General features: G+C 39.4%; 1 protein-coding gene across 1 annotated transcript in view; it reads right to left on the bottom strand.

Annotated features, from left to right (window-relative positions):
• Positions 1–4,435: 4,435 nt before the first annotated feature.
• FAM98A (family with sequence similarity 98 member A) overlaps positions 4,436–22,879 on the bottom strand; it is a 21,634-nt gene continuing 3,190 nt past the window's right edge. Inside the window, exons 2-8 of the mRNA XM_009283820.2 lie at positions 19,841–20,027; positions 18,096–18,230; positions 14,984–15,168; positions 12,479–12,559; positions 10,779–10,895; positions 7,869–8,036; positions 4,436–6,323 (exon numbers count right to left, since the gene is read on the bottom strand). Coding sequence (XP_009282095.1) covers positions 5,565–6,323; positions 7,869–8,036; positions 10,779–10,895; positions 12,479–12,559; positions 14,984–15,168; positions 18,096–18,230; positions 19,841–20,027 — 1,632 coding nt within the window. The 3' untranslated portion in view covers positions 4,436–5,564. The remainder of the gene's footprint in view (positions 6,324–7,868; positions 8,037–10,778; positions 10,896–12,478; positions 12,560–14,983; positions 15,169–18,095; positions 18,231–19,840; positions 20,028–22,879) is intronic.

The following is a 22,879-nucleotide window of genomic DNA, read 5'->3' as shown; positions in this document are numbered from 1 at the left end:
CCTTTGGAGGGGGGGGGGGGGGGGACACGACAAAACAAGGAGAACAAATAACAGACAGATGTGGAGCAAGCGTGGGAAGAAGCATGCCAAGAGAGCTCTCCCTCTCTACGTGACATCAAGAATGGAAGGGGATCCCAACGGAGACCGAGCAGAGGGGGGGAAGGAAGGAAGGAAGGACGGAAGGAAGGAGATCTGAATGCAGATTTTGTGGAGACACAAGAGACATGAGAAACAAGGGCTTGTTGTTTCGTGATCATCATAGCCAAAAAAATCTAACCAATGTTTGCTTCATTCAGCATCAGCCTGCTAACTGATGGGCCTCTGTACAGCACAAAAAATAGCTCCAAGTACTTCTCAAGAGTCTTGACAACAGAGTTGGCCCACCCAGGGACACTGGAGAAATAGATGTAACATTGGAACAAGTCTTTGAGTTATCAGCACTGATCTGAACTGGATTTTCAAAATAAGCACTACAGCCAACAGGCTAAACTCATTGGAAAATCTGTGTGTTGAACTCTAAAGTACTGTTTACAGCTGCTGACAATCTGGTCCTAGGAGACAGAGAAGCCATCAGCAAAAGGCTACCACTGGGGCAGTATGAAATTTAGCCAAAAAGTCTGCTTTTTTCCATGAGTTAAGCCAATGCCGGAAAGTTTAAAGGGTCCTTATCACCTTTATCTCTGCTTCATGTGTGAAAACGAGTTATGACCTTCCACCTGCCCACAGTGCAGGCAGACTCCCTCTTTCTTTGGTCTTACAATAGTGTTTTCCTACTTTTTGTACTTGTTTTTCTCTCCTCTGTTGTGGGAAAGACCCACGTGGACAAGAGGGGAAATTACTGGACAATAAAGGGGAAACAATGACACTGACAGCACTCAGAGCTGTAAAAAGCACAAAGTAAACATGAGAGAAATATTTTTTCCCTTCTACCCTTGTTTGTTAAGCCATTAGAGGTGCAACTTATTTTCGGCCAAAGAGGGGAGAAGGCAATGTTTACAGCTGGTAATAGCACTTGCTTTTTCAGTTTGTGTCCCTTTGAAAAGGCGTAACCTGAAACAAACAAGCACCTGAGTATTTTGAGAGCCTACACAGGGGAAACAGAAGTTCACATCCACCTCAGTGTACTGCTCTCAGATCACAACACTGGTGTGATTTTAACCTAAGGGTATGCTAGGACGCTGATAAAGCACGCTTGCAGTTTAGCATGAGCCAGCTTGTTTGGGACTGCTAAATCACGCTCAACACCTTAAAAATGCATACATACTTCTGTAGCATCCCTGTCGTCCAAGGAAAATCAGAAGTTCCAAGAGGAAGCAGGATCACAAGCCTGACAGTCTTTACAGCCGCAACAACACTGACTCTCTACTGCGGTCCTAAATATGGCAGAACTAAGAATAAATCATGTGTAATGAGCAGACAAGTTGAGGGCTTCTGTGTGGTGGCCTTCATTAACCTAACAGGGAGCTGAATTAACTTCTAGTATTCTAAGAACCCACATGAGCCTTTTGGACACCCAAAAGAGTCATCAGATCTTAGTGATACTTACTCCCCATTCAACTCTTCCCACTTCAGCACAGTTTAATTTTCATTTCTCAGGTGCATAACCTGTACAGGGAATACTCTTATGCCACAGGACTTTTCAAGCTCCAGCCACTTCTCATAACTATTTACTGACATGAATCTTGCTTCCCTTCTTCCCAGTTCTATCTTACTGTCTAGTTTCTAGTTAGGCCAGAGGTTGGTTGAGGCACTTTTGCCACTTTCATTAATTCAGATGCAAATAGCAGTTTAATGGAGACACATAGTCAAAGACCCCACCACGTTAAAGCAGGTTACCCACGTGCTCTGGATAAGAAGTCTAACCCATAGCTAGAGGAGCCCCTCTGGGGGCCACCAGCTGTAATGGCAGATCACCTTAAAGCTGCACACTTCAGGGGTTTGACTAGAGAAGCAGAGGAATCTCATCAAGTGAGCTAGAGACTACCAGCCAACACCAATCCTAAAGATGATAAACAACTCAGGGAACAGCTACAAGCAAAAAGGCTTCCTGGGGTGAGTGATGCATGGTGAAAGCTCAGCCTTATGCCCTTTCCCTTGTTGCATTACTGTTTTGCACACAGTAAAGAATAAATTTTTATCCATTCCTTAGACCTGCAAGGAAAACCCAACCATGACCACAGTGAATATAGATCATGGTATTCTAAGTCACATACTAATGTGCCTGATGTGGGAAGCAAGTGTGTGTCCCGCCCCCCATAGTTATTTTACTGCACAATGACAACACTTGAGAGAGGGTGACCCTAATAGATGGAATGGAAGGGCAATACAACCGAAGCCTTTAGGAAACAAAAGTTGCTATGAGAAGTAAGGCAGATGGAAGAACAGAACAAGATGCCTAAAGCTTGTGCAAGAATAGTGGCAAGAACAACCATGGCTAAAAGGTAGAACACTTTGTTCCCCTGTATAAATGTTTGCTTACTTAATTGCCTTCTTGATCTGCTGGAGTTCCGCTTTTGATCATGATGCACAATGAAATCGAGCACGTATAACCAATCCACCACAAGCCTAATAATGTCCATAACCCATCTCTCCTCTCCCAGCTTCCAGTTAAGAGATTCCTTCCAATGCAGTTGAATCATGTTTGGAAAATAGTAAATATCAGAGCATCATACAGACAATAACAAAGCAGTCGCTGTTTGCTTTCATTAATCAAAGCTGCTCTCTCCACATATACAAAGCTTGTTTTCTCTGGAGAACAAAGAAGTCACAGCACACTAGGAGGAAACAATAGAGTAAGGAAAAACAACAACAGCTGGTAGAAGCAAAGTGTTTTCTTTCCTGTTGGAAGAGTAAAGCCTCCTGTTTTGCCTTCTTCTGAATTTTTTTTTTTTTTTTAAACTTTCCCCCTTAAATGGCAATAAAGTGGGAGTCAGCTTACCCTAAGTCCTAGAAGAGGGAGGAGGACAAGCAACATATTTTGAGGAGAAAAAGCTAGCTGGAATAAGGGGGAAGGGAAAGCTCTGTGCTCCTACCCTACCCCAGCATCATTTCACCATGTCTCAGTGTGCGAAAGTGAAGCTATTCACTGCAGCAACAGTCATAGCCTTGCAGAGAAACTGGCAGCTCTAGCACAGAAAGAAGTCTCTGAAGGTGCTGATGCAAGTCAACCAAAAGCTCTCTGAAAAGCCTCCTGGGTTCCCTCTTGCTACGAGCAAGTTTGCAGCACTTGAATGCACTGACAGAAAACACCAGCCTCTTTACAGCAAGGAGCGGTGTGAAGAAAAGCAGAAGCTGTCAACTTGAAGATATTACACTCCCAGCAAAAAGCTCTTTAACTCTGTCAGTCTCTCTACCTTTACCAGTCCAGGACTGACCCAGTTGTAGGAATCTTAATTCTTAAAAAAACCGCACTATTTTTGCATGAATGCAGCTAGTTACCAGATAATGCTCACAACAAGGTATTACTCTCCCACAAGGGAGATGTCTTCTCCAGAGCATCCCCCTGTAAGAAACCATCAATACCTTTGTGAAGCAGCAACATTCCTTTTTAGATGATCATAATTTGACCTGTATTATGCTGAAATAGATCTATATCAGTGACCCTCAAAGACCTGGATTCAATATGGAAAACTTTTCCCTCGTCAGGCTTGTCAATTTTTTTTTTAAACATTAAAAAAAATAGAAGAGACATCAAGTCAGATTCCCAAGTGCCTTTCACAGAGACCTTCGCTTCCAATCTGTGAATCACTAGCAGCACCTAGTGGCCGCAATAAATTAAACAGGAGATTTTCAAGTTGACCATGGAATGAAATACAGGGAAATCAGTTCTAAACAATGTTTATCAGCTTATTTACATGATTAGCTTGAATTAGCAACACCAGCGTTACACAGATTCTCTAAAATGCTCGTTATTTCTGTAATCCAAGGAACTCCTCCTGCCTACATCAACCTGGATTCTGCCCCAAGGGCACTTCAGGTAGCCAGAGACTGCTATCCGCATAGCCTCTGCTACAGCGATCCAAGCACAGTAGCAAGAACCTACGTTTGCCACAAGGCTAGAGAGCATCAGGAGAGCTCCCAGAAGCAGCATGCCACGTTCACATGGCATGCAGGAGCATAACCTGGCAGATGGGTGCTCACACAGCTTAAGAATAACTTTACATAGCAACCCCCAAGAGAGAGTACTACGTGCTGCTACACCAGTTCAGAGGGAGGAATAGAACAAAACTCAGAGCAACTGAAGATCAATTCCTCCTGTCCGCTCCTGTTCTGACAGCTTCTCAGGGGGCAGAACGCACAGTACAGCTGAGATGACTAGAACATCTACAATAGATTAAAATGTAAAATAGATGAAGCAGACAGAAATCCCCACAAATTCCCAGCTACTGTAGCAACTGCTTTTTACTACCAAGAAGGAAAAGAAACTAAGGCAAAGGGAACATACAGATACTTTTATTGCTCACCTTTTATACAACAGCACACCTTCAGCCATTTTCTTTCACAGCTTGACAATGTTTATGTACACAAAAACCCAGCAAGAAGCATTATGTGGCTTTCAGTAAAGAAAAAAAAAAAAACATTAGAACATCAAACTCAGCCAGGCTTTGTTTTCTGCAGCAATAATAAAAGGGCTTCCTCCAGGCAGGAACTAATCTTCCCAGGCCGTAGTGCATTTCTTTAAAAAGACAACCCCCAAAACAAATTGCCCTAGATTTGCTGAGCCAGTGGTATTAACTTGCAAATAAAATAAATTTCAGTTTGTCATTTCTTCTAGCTGATTTCAAGTAAAAATTAGGTTTGGAGGAGGAGCAACTTGTTTTGGATGGATGCAGGTCAGTTTGAATTGCTACACCTAACTACAGGCCTACACACACTATCGGTTCACAATTTAGCTTAGTTTTAAATGATCTTTGCAGATTTTGGCGGCAGTCAGTCTTCAGAGTTGAGCAGGTGGGAAAACTTTGTTTAGCAGGAGATAAGGCTACTGAACATGGCATCCACAGTAGAGCTCATATAATAGACAACAAACCTGTTCGTCAGAGGGAGTTCACTGTGCGTGCACACATGTGTGCGCAACGTCTTAGTGACTAAAACAAGAGGCCAGCAAGCCAAAAAGCAATACTCAGAACTGGTTTTAGAACATGCAATTGAACAATGATTAGGGGGGAAAATGCAGAAGTTCTATCGTGTATTATAATAGACAATTTTGACCAGACAGATCTTGATATTTCTCTAAATAAAAGCAGAAGGCAAACACAGCAGGTAGTTTCAGAACAAAAGTGTTTCGAGCAGAGGGAACCAGTCCAACATCTAAAAAGCATGGCTATTAGTTGATGTTTTGGGTGCAGTGGGTAGTGATGAAGCATTTAATTCCGACAGGTTGGGGGGCAGGGTGGAGGAGAGGTCTACAGAAGGTTGTACTTTGCTCAATGCAAAACATCCCACCCAAAGAGATTCTACCTGCCACGTACAAACCTGTACTAATTCAAACAGCAATTAAGCCAGGCCTCTGAAACCAGGTTTCTATTATGTGAGCTCTGCTGAAGCAAAAGTTTTTAGCAGCCTCAGCTCGTGAAGTGTCTTCCTTGTCCAAAGCCAGATTGATTATACTGATAACCTCCATGCTGGAAGTGCTGCTCAAACTGCCCCCCTTGATTAAAGTTCTGTCCACCTCTGCCACCCCAGCCTCCTCCTTGACCTCCACGGCCACCGCGACCACCACGGCCGCCCCTCCCTCCTCCACGCCCACCCCCTCGGTCACTGTGGGACCCACCATCTTGATATCTGTTTTCTTGCTGGTAGCCGCCACCACCACCCCCTTGGTAGCCACTTCCTGAATATGAAGATGACTGGTAGCCACCATAGCCTCCTCCTTGGTAGCCACCGCCGCCACCACCACCATGGTAGCCACCCGTTTGAAAACCTGCATCTCTGTAGTTGCTCTCCCTGTAGCTGCCATCCTGGTAGCCACCACCTCCACCATCTGTCCAGCCTCCTTGAAGCTTGTTTCCTCTTCCACCTCCTCTGCCTCCATGATCATAACCACCACGTCCTCCTCGTCCCCCTCGATCATGGCTTCCTTGTTCGTGACCTCCTCGCCCTCCATATGATGAGTCATAGCCTCCTCTTCCTCCTCGGTCGTGACCCCCATGGTCATAACCTCCTCGCCCTCCATATGAGGATTCGTAGCCACCTCTTCCTCCTCTGCCACCACCTTGTTGCGGACCAGCTTCTGGTCTTTTCTGCCATGGTGGCATCTCAGGAGGTGGCGGTTCAATTTCATTGGGCCTTCCTCCTCTGTCAGGCACTCTGCCCATTAGCACCTGCAAAGGGAAAGGGAGAACTGCCGTAGGAGTTGTAACACCTCACAGAAGAGTCACACTTACTGATACACACCACAAACAGCAGCCACTCAAGGGTTCTTACATCTAGAAGATTTCATCAAGGCAAACTTCTGTATGTTTGAATGTGACAGACCTTTGTCTCCAATTAATAAAAATTACACAGGGATTATCTAGTACTTCAAGCACTCCTAACAAGACACGTCTGGAGACCTGGATTTTTTGTTCAAACAGCAGGCACACCAGTAGAGGCAGCATCAATACAGTCTTTCACTAAACTGTTTACTAGTGAAGACTGCTAATCTCAAACCACCACAAGTACAGTGCAACACAGTCTCTCTCCTAAATAGTGCTCTGAACTGCTGTAGGAGCCATTGGCTAAGATGATATCTTTGGTAAACCAAGTGCAAAGATTTTTATTTTTCAGCAAGGACACACACAGACAAACTTACACACCAACAAACAGGTGTCAGACAGTGCTGACCAGAGTTGAGCAAGACTCTAGAAGGTCTTTAGCTGTCCAAGGATGCTGTGACATTAAGAATTTAGCAGGACTTAAAATGGGACAGGACACTTGCATTGCTTCAAGTTTTAGAGTGATATAACAGAAAAACTTAAATAGAAGCAGGTTACTTTGTTACTTTTTTACTGTCTTGGAAAACATTTAATATTGATAATGGAGATAAGTTAACAGGATATGGATCAGCAGCAGGGCAGTATTTCATTTCTAGTAAAATATACTTATGGTCTCATGATAGTCACACCTGTCTTCCCACTTAATTTCTTTTACATTCCACACTCCAACTACACTAAAAAGGTGTAAAAATTATTTGGGGTGGAGGGGGGGTGGTCAAATCAGCACACCACCATTCCATCTTAAATGAATTAGAGTATTACCTGAAATACAACTGGTACACAAAACGGAGAAAAGCGTGCATGTACACCCACAAATTTTAAAGTACCAAGTACTGCTGTACACAGCTACTGAGCTTCAAGTTCAGCACATGTACTTTTGTGAGCCTATTACTCCTGTAAAATCATAATTTTTGAAACAAGGGAAATTGCTTAGTCTAAATCGTATTCCTACTATGTCACTGCTAAAACTACACACTTGACTATAATCTAACCTGCAAGACCCTTGCTTTGTGATCTTAATGCATTCTATTTACATGGGCCAGAAACACAGTTACTATGTAGGTGTTATTTTAGACACGGTGACAGAATTAGGTAGCAGCAGTGTAATGACATCAGTAATTCTGATAAGACAGAGCAGGCCTACTCCCACTGAAAGTAATCAAAGATATTTCAGCATTTTTTTACTGCCCCTAAGAAGGGGCACTCTGAACCTAAACAGGCGAAATTGCAGTTCCCATAATGCACTGATGCATAATCTGGAGTACATAAACACCAAGTTTCTTATCCTTTATTTCCAAATTCCATTTACAATCCTAAAAAAGTAGGATTTATTACTACATTCAAACTATTTAAATATTCATAAAAGAATAAGCCATTTGTCACCAAAGGTACCTTATTAATGGCACATGCAGTCTTCTCTCGGATGGACCCACTGCTTGTTCTCATAATCTTTGACAGATCCTGCCGAGCAGCCAAGAGATTTGCAACGGAAATAGTGCACTTAGTAGATAAGAGGGCACGTTTTGGCTGATAGACTTTAGCCAGTTTTTCTGTTTGACTCTGTTGGAGAGAAGAAAAACAAAACCCAGTCAGCTAAAGTAATAGGAAAGCAATAGGACACCTCACCAAAAGAATCAAATCAACACTGAAGAACAAGACACTATTGCAAATAGAACAAAAAATAATAATAAAATTAATAATAAAAATTAATATAAAAACAGTAAAAAACCACTTTGTAACTAAGAATCACTGCAACAAAGCTAGCATTTGTCAAATTAATTTCTTAAGTAATATAGGAAACACTATTCTGACTGAACTGACAAGACACTGATCTCTGACAATTTTAAGATTAACAATATATACATGCAGACTGTATTACTTCCAGGCAAACACAGAATAGAAGTGTGTCATATAGTTATATGAATTACTGCTAATGTCTAAAAGATACTGAAAGTGAAACACATCTGTGTCCAGCCTCCAGACCTCCTCCTGTGCCTGCACTCTAACCCACACCCATTCCAGTTAGGCTAGCATCACCGTATCTCCAACACTGTATCAGCAGAAAAAGGCTGTGTTAACTCTTTCACACTCTTCATTCCAGTCAGCTTCTTCACAAAGGCAAGCCATCAAGAAGTACTGGCAGAACTAAAGCTCTCAAGTGCTTGTTCTAATTCAGTCCTTTCTCTCACATACGTAGTGCCCAAGCTAGAAACGAGATCCTACACGTCAACTTTGCCTTGTATGCAATCTCTCTTCCTCTACTGCCTTTTGGCATTAACCATAATGGCTTTTTTGAACACCTCAAAAGTATGACAGCAGTTTTCCAACTGACAGATATAACAGAAATCTGTGCTACCAGCCATGAGTTAACACATGAGTTACATGAATCTTCAGTTATCAACAGAGTATAATGTGTGATGCAGTTAGGATAAACCAGATAGCAATCTGCACACAGACAAAAGGGCTGCTTTTTGTCTGGACCCCAGATGACAGCAGTGGGGACAGGCAAACCAGGTTTTCCAACAAATCTCTTGATAAAGCAAGAACTTGGGAGCAAATCCTAAAATTCTATTTTCCATCTAAAGGTAGAAAACTGGAACTGGGAAGAATTGAGAGTACATATTTCCAAGTGACTTGGTGATAAGTTTTTAGAACCAAAAGCTTCTACTTTTATACTACAAGTTGAACACGGTTTATTCAAAATGAAGGAAAACATGCACATCATTTACCTGACGCTGGCTAAAGACAGGAGAAGCAACAGTATTCACCAGAGCAGTAGTATGCTTTTCCCTGGCAAGTTTGACTGAGCTCTGAGCACAGTATTTTGGTGCTATGATATTATTCTTTTAGATGAGACTTGACATTTTTGAACTTAAAAAAACCCTAATAATAGATTATAAAGTTTTTACTGGTGTTTCTACTATCTGGAGAAGTAACTATTTAGTTATACTACTGTATTCTGATACTTCTCAAATTTTAAAATAAAAAAAAAATTACCATCATGTATTAAAGCATTGCTAAAAGTTACTGTTAAAACAAACTGTATCGCATGTCTGGAATACTATAGCCACATTCTCCAATTTTGTATTGTTATGGTCCTAAAAAAAATTTAGAATTGCATTTCAATAGATATAAATGCATATATACAATTTGTGGGTTTTGTGAAAGGATTTCATGTAGTCATAGTCAAGTTCAAAAACAGCTGAGAATTCTCCTAGGAAAAAAAAACCCAAACATGGATTGGGATGCAAAAGCTATTAACACAATTAGAAGCCCCTGGTTTTTAACTTAATCCATACTTTTGCCCATTTTCGTTCACTATTAAAATATTCAAACAATCAGATAGTCCTTCAATCATCTACTAAAAACCCTGAAGAATACAAGGTTTAAGAGATAGAACATCAGTAGAAATCCTGCTCAGGTGATGAAACAGAGAAGGGGAGAGGTCACAGTTTATTATTAAAATACAGTTGCTTTTTGAATAAATCCTTTATCAAGAAAAAACACTTGATGATTCATGTGTCACAGTTTATCACTAACTCAGTCTCAAACACTGCCAGCAGCATAATTAACAGCATGTTAGCAGATCTGGTTTAGTCCTAGAAAATGTGATATGTACCATTTTTTAAATCTTGTCATTTCTTTTTCGCTATGAAATATAGGAAATAGGGAAACTATGTAATTATTTTTAAAAGCAGAATATGTATCACATACTCAGAGAGCACAGACGTCATGTCACAGCCACTTGCACGGTTCAAAGACAAAAGAAGCACATAAAATATTACCCTGTCTATGAGGTAAGAACAAGTAGTGCCTTAGCAGCTTTTCTCATGTGCATCTGTGGAGTTGTGCTTGCAGACACACTTTGAGTTAAGGAAATCTGATCACTGTGGACAGCACAAAGTAAGTTAAGGGATGGTCAACAGGTAGGTGTTTTTCTACCATCACACAGACACAGCACTTAATGATTCATATTATGGCACTCTGAACGCAAATGGTTGGATCAGTAATCTCCCCTTACTATTTTTTTTTCTAGTGGCCTATTTAACTGTATGTTTTGGCTTTGGTGTATAGTTACACACAGTCTATCCGACTAGTTTTAAAATCCAACAAATCAGTTTTAAGTAAAATTTTTTTAGTCATCTTACATTGTCATAAACTTCTTCAGAAACTCAAACCAAAACCAGACAACTCCTGTGATTATTTCTTACTCATGAAGGATGAAACAATGAAGCAGTTTTCCAGAGATACTTATTATAAAGCATTACCATCAACCAGGACTTCACAGCAAGTTGTTTGTACCTTAGCTCTATCTGACCAGCCAAAGGACTGCACAGTAACATCCAAACGTTTGACTAATAGTTTTCTTCGGACTTCGTATTCGTTGACTATGGCTTGATTGATTGCTTCAATTTTTTCCTGGAACAAAAATTTGCAAATAACACCTATAGATTATAGATAAAATGTTTCTATTTAAGATAATAAATTGTGTGGATGGAAGAGAATAAGACACACAGAGATATTAAGCGAGGCGTAAGCCCGCAATTCTCTACCTTGTCGAATGGGCCCACAGCACAAGCTATGCCTGCTGGCACTATTTTCCTGAAGGCTTTGAAGGCTCTGTCATCCTCACATTCAGCCTTCTACCACTTCTAACAGCACAGCTGTCTGTTTTTCACAAGGGACATAAAAACTGCACCCACTGCTGAGGCATTTCTCAACACCCACCAGGACAGAGAAGCAAGAGTGAGAAAATACTGCATGCAACAAGCTGAAGGAGATGCAAGGACATACGTTAAGTCCTAGGGACCAGGGTGTCCTTGCCTTCTTAAAAAGTAGTAAGCTTAAGGACAAAGATAGAGCAAAGATAGAGGACTAAAACTAAGTAAAGTACTGTAAGAGGATCTTGATTAAAGCACAATCTGCATGCAGAGAAGACAACAAAGTGCCCTACGGGGAAAAGCCATCACTAGCAACACACCTGGTAGCAGACAGAGGTCTAGTCAGAGCAACAGCTGACATATGCACCATTAAGGAAATGATTTATGTATTGACTGAAGCCTGGCTGGAGGGGGGTGGTGGGGCCCACTTTCAGCCTCAACAGTACAAGCATTGAAGGAAGCAGACTGTTGGGAGTAGATGAGCTTCAACCTTAAGCAAGAGACACAAGAGAGACTTGCAGTCTTGCAGCAGTAGCCATAGCTTTGTGTTGGTGCAGCAGCAGTGTCTAACCCAGGCACCATCTTTCTAGAACAGCAGGTGACAAAACCCAGCTGGAGACGACTGTGGCTCTGCCACCTGGGTGTACAGCCTCTCCCAGCTTCCACCTGCACATCTACTGCTTCTTGGAAAAGAGGCTATGAAGGAAGCAGACTACTCCAGCAGGACAGAAAGAGGAGGAGGAAATGATGGGAAGACCCACTGGTTAGCTGGAAAGAAGCCACAGGAGGGGATATGACACCATCTCAGCAAGGCTAGGTCACACAGAGAGTGCTGGCAAGGGACAGGAGATGAAGGCTTAAGCTACTGCACAAGCATGCAGGTCAGCACCACCACCACCATAAACCTCCTTTATTTTGGAGAACTTTTGCCTGCATCTGGACATACAGATTCATGAGCCTAAGATCTTCTCAGTTGCTGAACTTATTGTACCAATATATGTGTAAAATACTGCAAGAAATTGTCTTCTCATCTTCAGAAAGAGATGAGAAAAATAATTTTGCAACATTACACAAAGAATCAAGATCAATACTTTATATACCTGAAAAAGGGAAATGGGCTCTAATACCTGCAACTACTTACCCAGTGAGCTGGTCCCAGTTGTTTCTTCAATAAAGGTTTTCCAACATGATTAGGTGGAACCTTTGCTAGGGTTTCCTTCAGCTGTTACATCTTCAGAAAGAGATGAGAAAAATAATTTTGCAACATTACACAAAGAATCAAGATCAATACTTTATATACCTGAAAAAGGGAAATGGGCTCTAATACCTGCAACTACTTACCCAGTGAGCTGGTCCCAGTTGTTTCTTCAATAAAGGTTTTCCAACATGATTAGGTGGAACCTTTGCTAGGGTTTCCTTCAGCTGTTAGGAGACATACAAAGACATAAGCATTGGAGAAAAAAAAAAACCACCTTTTCAAGATTCAAATTACAGGAGAGGACTCTTGGACAGTCATAGGCATGACAAAGCAACATCCAATATCAAGTTGTTTTCTCTGGGACAAAGAACCAAGCACACTTCTTTTGGAAAGCAACTATTTTTATATTTCTGGTAGTCTTGGCTATAATTATTTAAAAATTAAGGGAAGGGACTACAGAGTAGATCTACAGTTAAAATAGAAAGATTCCATGAGGTACAGCTCACCTTGAAGACAGAGGGATTATTCTACACATCATCTCTTTAATTCAGAAAAAAAATCCACACTTGTATCAAAAAAGTTGTATTAAGACTATGTGAAATATAACACGACCTAAAGAAGGACTCCTCTCTACAATCAAAAGCTGAAAATCTTCAATATGAAAACTTAAATTTAACTTGCATTTTAAAAGTTTGGGCACAACTTAGCTTTTCTTTCCCATCTCAGAATTTCTGAGGACTTCAGAGGGAAGAAACAGAGTAGCAGCGACAAAAACTTGGATCAAAGCAGGTTGGAGTTACAAAACTTCACTTTTCCACTGCTGCAAACCACATTTTTCAACTTCCTTGGCTGTTCATTCCAGCAGCTGATTTAACACATTCAGTGACCTGGTTTTCCAAAGGCGCTGAGACCAATTTGTTTAACTTGAAGATTTTAAAACCAAGTGCTTTCAGAATAGCAGAGATAGCAGTTCATTCAAGTATCAGCACTTTCTTTTTTTAATGTGGTAAATCATTAACAGAGAGAGTCAATTATACAAAGATCCTACTCCAAACTGTACTATGTATGTGCAAAGAAAAAGGTAGCTTGATTTTCACATGCTAGATCAGAATATTGCCATTCGAAGACTCACTTTTCAAAAACAAGAAAAATTCAGGGTGATCTCGTTGTAACATCTTACAGTCAAGAGTAAAATTTTCACTTTATGTTATTTAAATTTTCACATTTCGCTCAACTTTGTGATGTATTTTCATTTATAAAGTGAAATAAGTTTTTCAGTTATTAGACAGCTTTACCTTCTCCTTCTCAAATACTACCAACATCTGAAGTGTTCAGACTGTAAGCACCACAGCTACATATGATTTCTAAAAAACTCCGTAGGTTAGAAATTCCTGATGTATTTTATTACGCTGTAAGGACTATTTATGGGTTTTTTTAGTATAACCACCTATGGATACAAATCAATGAGATAACATTCATTTAACTTTAATGATTTTGCAAGGTGTATGCAAGTTTGACTTTAAAGCAAGACAATGTAAAAGAAAAGTCAATTAGTAAAATATAACAGAATTCCCAGATTAAAAAGACTTCTATCTACTTTGTATTCCGTATTTTTATAGTCTTTTTCACCAGCAAAGCTTGCTAGCATTGTTCATTGTTATGAACATTTTCTACCTTTTACAGAAAATGGAAGCACAGATTTCTTACATATCTAACTATTTAATGCCCATCACAATGCCAAAAACAGAAAACAAACTGCTTCCATTCTCCATCTTGGACTTCTGCTGAAAACCATCCTCCTCTTCTTAAACAGGTCAATTCAAACTGATTTCTTACAGAGAAGTGAACCACTATTTTCAGTTGCTTGGATTTGTTTAAATACAGTGCAACTAAAAAGTTAGTCAAAAAACTTCTCTGAAAGTATTTTGGGGAGCTTTGTAATCATATCTGTTCTTTAAAGTTCACAAAAGGTTCTCTTCTGCTGTTCTGCTCTCACCTATCCTGCAAGTTACTTAATGTAACTTAAAAACTTTCTGTCCCCCACCTTTGGTCTGTGCACTGGGCTGTGCATTCCACTTCATTTCTCTGCTTTATAAAAATTACTCAAACAAAAGTACATTTCTTTTAAAAAAAACCAACAACCTGAAGAACACATACATGTAAAAGGAACAAAAATAAATGGAACCACAAGAACTGATGAAGCCTTAGGGAGAAGGTGTAAACTTGGCTTTAGTTACAACACCTTTTAACCTAAACATTTTTAAAACAGTAGGTTCCTGTAAAAATTTGTTTAGGTGTATTTCTTGGAATACATTTCTCCTTAACGTTTTTCCTGAGGCCGAAGTTCAGCATTTTCCATGTCTCCTGCAACAGGTGATGACATTAAAACCTAGAGCAGAGTAAGAAATACCTCACCCCGTAAGGCAATGACAGCAGTAGTCCCTGACCTCGTGCCTTGGCGTGGAAAAAGCCTTTAAATTCATTTTCAAAATCCTGATTGTTGGCATACTCAGTAAACCATGTTAACTCTCCTTCACAATTCAAACGCTGGAGTTTCACAAGAGGCAAATCTCTCCCTGGTAGCAGAACTATTTTCCATCAAAACAGTAACATCATAAATATTCTAGTTTTGTTCCTTTGAATCTTACTTTTTTTTCAATTCCACTGAAGAACTGGAACATCGTTATGTTGGCTGGAGGCTTGGACATGCCTAAAGCAATACATATGCCTTTTAGCTCCTGAAAGACTTCACTGCCACCTCCTTCCTGTGCTTTTTTAGGAGGGGCGTTCACACACAGCATTCTGGCAGCTTCCAGTTCTGAGATGAGGTATGCTGGGGTAAGAAAAATTAGATTTCAGCATCAGATATAGCCGAGTTAAATTATTTTAGAACCAGTGAGAACTCAAGTGCTTACAACCAACAAATGTGCAAATGGACTGTTTTAGAAACAGTTAGGGCTATAATTTTGGTATCCACGGAACGCTCATATTTCTAATAATCACTGAGCCCAATGCTAGAAACACAACAAACAGGGGAAAGGTTTAGTACAACCAATTAAAGCCTGGAAAAAATCCCTATGATTCCAACAGGTATTAATCACAGAGTTCAACAGAGCACACCTCTTTTCCTTCAGGCTTTGCCCAGCAAAGACAGGAGACTAGGAACATGGAAATAAGCAGAATGAGGGACTGGGACATGCACTTTAAGCTACACAAGCAAGACTCCTTGAGGCTCTAGAAAACAAAGCAAGGAAATGAGTAGAGAGAAGTGAAATGCTGGATGAATCTCCTTTACTTCCCCAGGCAAGATGCAGAGTGGAAAAATAACCCCACTTTTAAAAGTACTATTGAGAATTCAGGTTTATAATAATTCCAGAAAGGAAAGCAGTAACCGATGAAATAGAAGCTAGAATGCCTGCAGTGCTCTTCAATATCAGAACTGCAAGAGCCTACCATCACATTATAACTCCTTTATCAAACAAACAAAAAAATTAAAATCACATAATTTCTGAACATGGTCCACACCCAAAATTTCAGCACTAGGTATAGGTTACAGTGATACAAATTTAGCGCACAGCCTTTGCTTGCAATTGTCACAACTTTAAAGTTTCAATTGAAAAAATGCACAGGTTTAATAATACTTTTATCATGAATCATTCTGGGTGACCATAACAGAAATGTAAATAATTATTTCTAAAAATAAGGATTGAAAAATAGATATTGCACTGATAAAGACAGACTTGTGAGCAGGGATGTACACCCATGGCTATACAAAAGCAGCTTATTACCTATAAAGTTGGGACAGATCAAAAGATTAAGAAAATAAAGCATTTTAATGGTCTCTAGAATTTCTTCTAGATCTCTACAACGTCTTCTGCTAAAGACACAGAACACCTTATAAATTTTAAAATTCTTAAAATACGTAAAGCAGTGAAGAATCCTTTGTAAGTTCTTTCAATGTTACTTTATACAGATTTTCCTTATATTCAACTTTCAATTATTTACACCCCGTTAGGACCTCCTGAAAAAGAAACTAGCAGCAGAATTTTGTTTCAAGAATTCAGAGATCACATTCAAGCTACCTTCAACCTCCTCTGACAAAGACTGAAATTTTTAAGTTTATCACCGTAAGACATAAACGTTCTCCAGACAGTGATTCTTCTTTGCAGACCTTTTCTGAACCAACCTGAAACTCTTGTACTACTACTTTTTTTGAAGATGCCAGTACTTACTATTGTATTCTAGTGATGCTGCACACCAAGACAATCCTAACTACTTTCACTTATTTGGTGCTTTCGTCTCCCAGCAATACTGCCACATCTTCCAATTGACATAAACTGTGCTCATTTCGTTAAAATGTAAAATACCCTGGCATTCCATGAAAGAGGGTTATTCTGTTTTTCCTGAAACAATCTGGTTTTATGGCTCACGTACAACAGGATACCTAATAAGTTAGCTTAACGTAGGTAAAGCAAGCTACGCAAAAGTTTTAGGTATTAGTATCATGGTACACACAAAAGGGATTTGGCATCTATTTCAATTCCACATTTGACAGTAAACACAGTATTCCTGCCAGATGGGATACCAGAGTTCAGCTTCTGAACATGGCCTTATATTACCACAATGTACATCACAGAGGACCTCTGGGATAAACTGTGTGTCACACACAAGCCAAATTTATTGAATGGCTGGCTTACAGCGAATAAGCTGAAGGGCGGATTGTTTGAGCTAGAAAATATTTTAAATGCAATAATTACCTCGCTTCATCTGACATTTTGAACATACTATCAAAACAAATTCAGATTAAGTCGTACTACCCATCTTTCTCCTACTGTTGAAATACAGGAACCTACTCTGTAATTCATTTCTTACATCTCAGCTGAGGGCAGAACTAAATTTCTGTTTGGAAAAGTTAAAGAATCAGCAGCAACTGAGGAAGCAAATAAAACATTAATTTATGTTGAATTTAAGACCAGGTTAAAATTAGTATTACAATTTCTAACTCTGATACTTGTAAAAATCTTTTTTTTTTTTTTTTTTTTTTTTAATAAATGTGAATCAACATCATACGCTTTTCCCAAATTTAAGTACTATTTCTTCTTCTCTAACATTTCCTAAGCAGGAATAAAACCAATTTAGGTATTGAGACCTGCTGGGTGGAAAAGTAAAGGGAAGACATCACCGTTGCTACTGCTAATTTCTTTTTAATCAGCAGAAAGCAACATTGAAGCTATTTACTAAGGGAGATGATCAAAAGAACTGGGAGTTGGGATAAAACATTTTCTCTTTTTCACAACAATTCCAATTGTTGTCAAAGTGTAGGAAAATGCAAGTCTTGTTGCACCTTGCAAGTCATCACGGTGGGGGCTCCAAAATGATGATGCATCTGATGTTAGCGATCATTTTTACAACCCTTCTAAACAAAGTTCAGTGGCTAAATCCTGGCAGAAGTCTTCAAACTATTCCCTCTTCAGAGTACCTTTTGACAAGTAATAGGACAGACTTTTTGCTAGTGAATGTGAAAAAGGTTAATACTCAGAATATTTTCCATCATATACTGGCTACAGAGTGACTGGTAAGTTTATGAGAACCAAAACTATAATATTCTGACACTGTAAATTACAGGGAAAAATAATTCCTAGTTTTAGGTAACTGTTTTTATACATTGCGGTAAAAAAAACCAGTATCTCATTAAGCGTAAGAAACAATACTGATTCTTGCACAAAACCAGATTTGCTTGCAAGCACCCTTTTAACTTACTAAGCAGCAAGAGACAGTTCTTCTGATTATGAAGGCGTTTTGTCACATCCCCTGATGTTAATGATGCATATGGACAGTTCATTTCAGCCAGCAACCCACTCATTTCGAGTTGAAATTCTTCTGCTTCGTTTGGACCTTAGAAGGAAAAGAATAACAACTTGTTTAAGGCTAATATATGATCTCTGGCTATGATTACAACGAATTAGCTCTTTTTAAAAAAAATAAATAATGCTTTGCTCCAGTTGCTATTCAACATTAAAACCCTGCTTTTAATGGCAGCCAAATGCATTCTTTGGGTTTCTCAAAGACACAGCACAACCTGTTTGGAACCATGATATTCGTCATTATTGTAAAATTACGCTTCACTGACAGCTTTTCCCAGCTACAGCAGCCAGCCACTGGCAACTTCTACAATGAAAAGTGACGTTAAAAACATCACAAATTTTACAGGGATATTTTAAGTATCAACTAACTGTTCCCACTACAAATGTATTAGATAGTTCTGATAAAGTCATGAACAATATGGTTTATGAGCTCTCATGTTTTTACTACTTCTCCCTGTAAGCTCATATTTGTCAATTGATCTTATTTCGTATCAATATCCTTTAAAAAATAATCAAGTCATGTAACCAAAGCTTAGACTGATATTTGTGTCAGAAATTAGTGAAACTAATCTGAATTTGTTAAGCCAAGTTATGGTTAAGCCAAGTTATGCAAAAAATTTTGATAAATGAGAGGTAACAGTTTTCCTTCTTTTGAAAAGGGACTTCAACCCAAAATGTCTGTAATTTATAAACTCAAGTCACACAAAATGAAGGTAGGACTTGATGGTACTACAGATAAAATGTTTCTATCCCTGTGTTTAGAGAATTCGAAATAGGGGTTAGAATACTGCTGGATTGTATTTTTTACACAAAATGTATAGTAGGAACCTTATACTACTAGAAGAGGTGAGATGCTGTATTGTTACAGAGAAAGGGAGTCAAATATACTCAAAGAAGAAAGGATGGACATGTCAAAAACAGAGAGGAAAAGGGAAAGAACAGATGTTAAGGTGAAAGGCAGCAATCTTGGGCCACTGAGTAGATTGAAAGTTAAGCTCATAAAGGTATTACGAGTTAATACACTAGATATTCAGAAGTACAGGTTATCATACCAATTTAACAATTCAATCTGTAGAATGTCATGACTAGTTGATTGAAAATAAGATTTTTGGAAAACTAAGGTTTGCTTCCTCCACCAAAACAATAAACAAACATTTTCAGGCTCCTTCTCACAGAGTGTTTCATAAAGAGGGAAAAATACATAGCAAGCACAGAGTTAAGGTAACCAACAATAAAAAGAAAATATGGTTATTGTAGTCATGAGAATGTTTCCTTGAACAGCAGGTATTTCTTACATCAAAATTACAAACAGAAGCATTGAAATAAAAGTATTCTCATGATCTAATTAAAAAAAACCACTAATGTTTCTTAAATCCATCCAAGAACTTTAAAAAACCTCTATGGATGAACAATTAAAAGAAAAAGCTAATTTCAGATGAAAGACTGTTTGATCCTCACTATTATTTTCAACCTCTACTGGCTGTTCACTAGGCAAGTTTGAGGTGGAAAATATCCAAAAATCTGACAGTGTGCAGATGATACTCCCTGGTACAACAGATTTGGCAATTGTCAGCCCAAATCTTTATGGCATACAAGAACACACATTAAGTGCACGTTTGTGCTAGAGTTATGGCTACTTACTGTTAGTTGCCTGCACATTTTCCTCTAGTTTACAGAATAGCCGTAACTCAGATACCAACCAAGCACAGAGTTTGGTGAATTCAGGGGAACTGGCTCCACGAGAGGCTGCCTGAGCCAGCGCTCCGTCATCTAACAATGGACCTTTGTAACTGACAAGTAAAACAAAAGCACAGTTTATTAACGGTTGCTATGACTGATGTCCTGTGATAGATTTATTTTATGCTGTATACATATTGAGAGCTACACCTTCATCACATCTGCAACGTTGAACATCTAAACTGATAAGATTCCTGCACTGAACTGTAAGAAAAAGCGTACTGAAAACATCTGAGTAAACCCAGCATTTCCATGCACATTAGCTTGCTGCAAAAGAGACTGTGTCACAAAATATCATCATCAAAGGTTTCATCCTGGAGAATGTTATCACATACAGTGGCAACTTCTCTGCCTCTCTCTCTTGAAGAAGCTACTTACAATATACCTATCTAGGACAACTGCAGTTTTAAAGTATCATTCTTGAGCACTGCTTTACAGTATGTTGAATAATTACTGCTGAACTAGTGCATCTTTTCTGTCATTTCCTATCATGTATTAAACGGTTGCCATGCAAAACAAAGCCTTTGATACAAATGTTACAAAAGTGATCTGCAAAACAATATCCTCTTTTGAAAAATTACCTTCTTAAATGAACATAAGAAAAATAAATAGAATTAGTTCTTTCCATAAACAAAATAAGCCAAAATCAGGCCTAGTATAAGAAAGCATGAGTCTACAGATAAGGTCTTACAAGACACAGTTTTCAGGACATCTGTGTACTGATACTCTGTCAGGGAGAGGAGGAAGAGTAGGAAGAAGACTGCCTTATTAACCAGGTAGAAGCACAAAGTCAGAACTTACCAGAGTATTTAAGAAAAAATGCACAATATTATTTTGATATACTGCACCCAAAACAGAAAGACATCCAAGGGTGAGCATAATCAACCAAAATCCCTCTTTCGAACTTCCAGGAAAAGTCACCCACTATGTCACAGCAACCCAGTGAGTCCAGTCAACTCTTGGCAACCCTTGGAAGTAAAAAAATCTCTCAAAGAGCAAATTAAAATGTTATTCTCCACACTTTGTTCTTGTGCTTAACATCACATATAAAGGATTTGGTCTTCACTAACAGCCTGTTACTTCATCCAACGAAAATGAAGCAGCCACACTCAAAAATAACTTTTACCTCACAGAGCAGCTCCATTAGCGACACAGAGTTAATCTACTAGCAGCTGGTGGGAAGCTGTAATCTGATGTATTACAACCCTACTACATTACCACAGTAAACCCGACAACTCCAACAGGCTAATTAGAGCAAGTTTAAGTCCCATCCCAGAGAGGTTTCAGATCTACACATATATAGGAACATCTGGGACTCAGAACAGAAACATCCAGTTACAGATCAAAGTAGAAGGGAAGTGGTGACAAGCCTTTTGCTTTGGCAGGATCTGGATTTAAGTCACTGGTCACGTCAGAGGCCCCTTTTCTAGAATTTTTCTTTGACAGATAGGACATCTTGACTGTGTTATCTCTGATAATTATGACTTCAGCTACACATCTATTTGGCCAGTAATCCAACTTGCAGATTCCTGACTGTAAGCAGCTTTTTCCTTCCATTCCTGCCAATGGCACATGTTCTAGAGCTACACTCCTCTTTTGGTAGCATTATGCTGTCCGGTTTGTTTGCTTTTTCAATAGTTCAAACTGACTTACAAGGCAAGAGGCCACTATTTGAGCACCTCGAGCACAAATCCAAAAAGAAACAACTCTTTGATGTGCAATGCTATTTAAAAAAACAAAAACAAAAACAAGTAATACATTAGAAACATCTTCAGTAACTGGTTAGAAAAAATAAGTTGAACTGTGAAAGATCATGGAGCTACTGCCAAAGCTTAAAACCTCAAACACCCCAGTCTTTCCAGACACAAGGAAATTGAAGTCCTTTAGTAACATGCAGTAGTTTTCCCAGTTGTTACCAATACTGTTGAAGCCCCATGCCTTTCACCCTCCAAATTTTCTTTTCAATCACTGTTGCCAATCTTGGTTGATATGACTTATTTTTTTATCTGCTTTCATTGTTCACTTTATTTATGCCAAAAATCAACAGCAACATTTTCTGTCTGTAATTACACAGATAAGGAGCACAAATCACAAATCCTTCAAGCCAGTAATATCCTTTTAAACATATGGCAAAAAAAAAAAAGTCGATCACGGTATGTGCATCATGGCAGAGACCTTTTCACATTTCAGCCGGAGAAATACCTGTCAAAACAGAAGCCTATCCATCAAGCTTTGGAACTATCATCACCAACTTAGCCTGGAAGTATAATCCTTGTTGAAGCATAATGACTCTAGCCACGAAGTGATTTATGGGAATGTGGCCAACATGAGCAAATACAGCTGTTTGCGTAGAACCAGCAGCAGTAAAATTGTAACTGCCTCTTGTCTGAACCCTCAACAGTTTACAGACATGTGAGCTTGCAGCAGGACACGTTCTCCTTGCTCTCCCTTTCATATTTGTATAACTTTTACTGACTCTGACAGAGTAACAGGTTTAAACAACAAAAGTTTCCTGAGCTGTATCACACTAAAAAAGAAAGTAAAGGACAAAAATAATGTGTCATTTACAATTTCTTTTGCTGTCTATTATTTTTCACTTTTAGTACAAAGCCTAAAAGTTTTCCTCTCCCCTGACTTCTCTTAAAAGCTTTCTCCCTTCCCCCCCCTCAGCTCGGACCGCTCTATTGAACAGAGGGCTCGCAGATGAGATGCCATCACAAGAATCAAGGAGATCAGCGCGCAGGAAGAGGTACGTTTGTGAAGGCCGTACAGCTAAAAACCTGCCTGTTTGGCTTGGTGCTTTTCTCAAGCCCAACCGGCACCATCACCAGCCCCGCTACGGGGCCAGCACCTGGGCTCTGACAAAAAGAGACCATTCCAGGTGCTGCCCTGGGCCGCGGCCCTCCGGGGCGACACCGGCCCCGCCTGCCCGGGGCGGACAGC

The sequence above is a fragment of the Aptenodytes forsteri genome, unplaced genomic scaffold (assembly GCF_000699145.1).
Source record: "Aptenodytes forsteri isolate BGI_AS27 unplaced genomic scaffold, ASM69914v1 Scaffold309, whole genome shotgun sequence".
NCBI lineage: Eukaryota > Metazoa > Chordata > Aves > Sphenisciformes > Spheniscidae > Aptenodytes > Aptenodytes forsteri.
The sequence above is the reverse complement of the archived record's forward strand: the minus strand, read 5'-3'. Positions and strand labels throughout refer to the sequence as shown.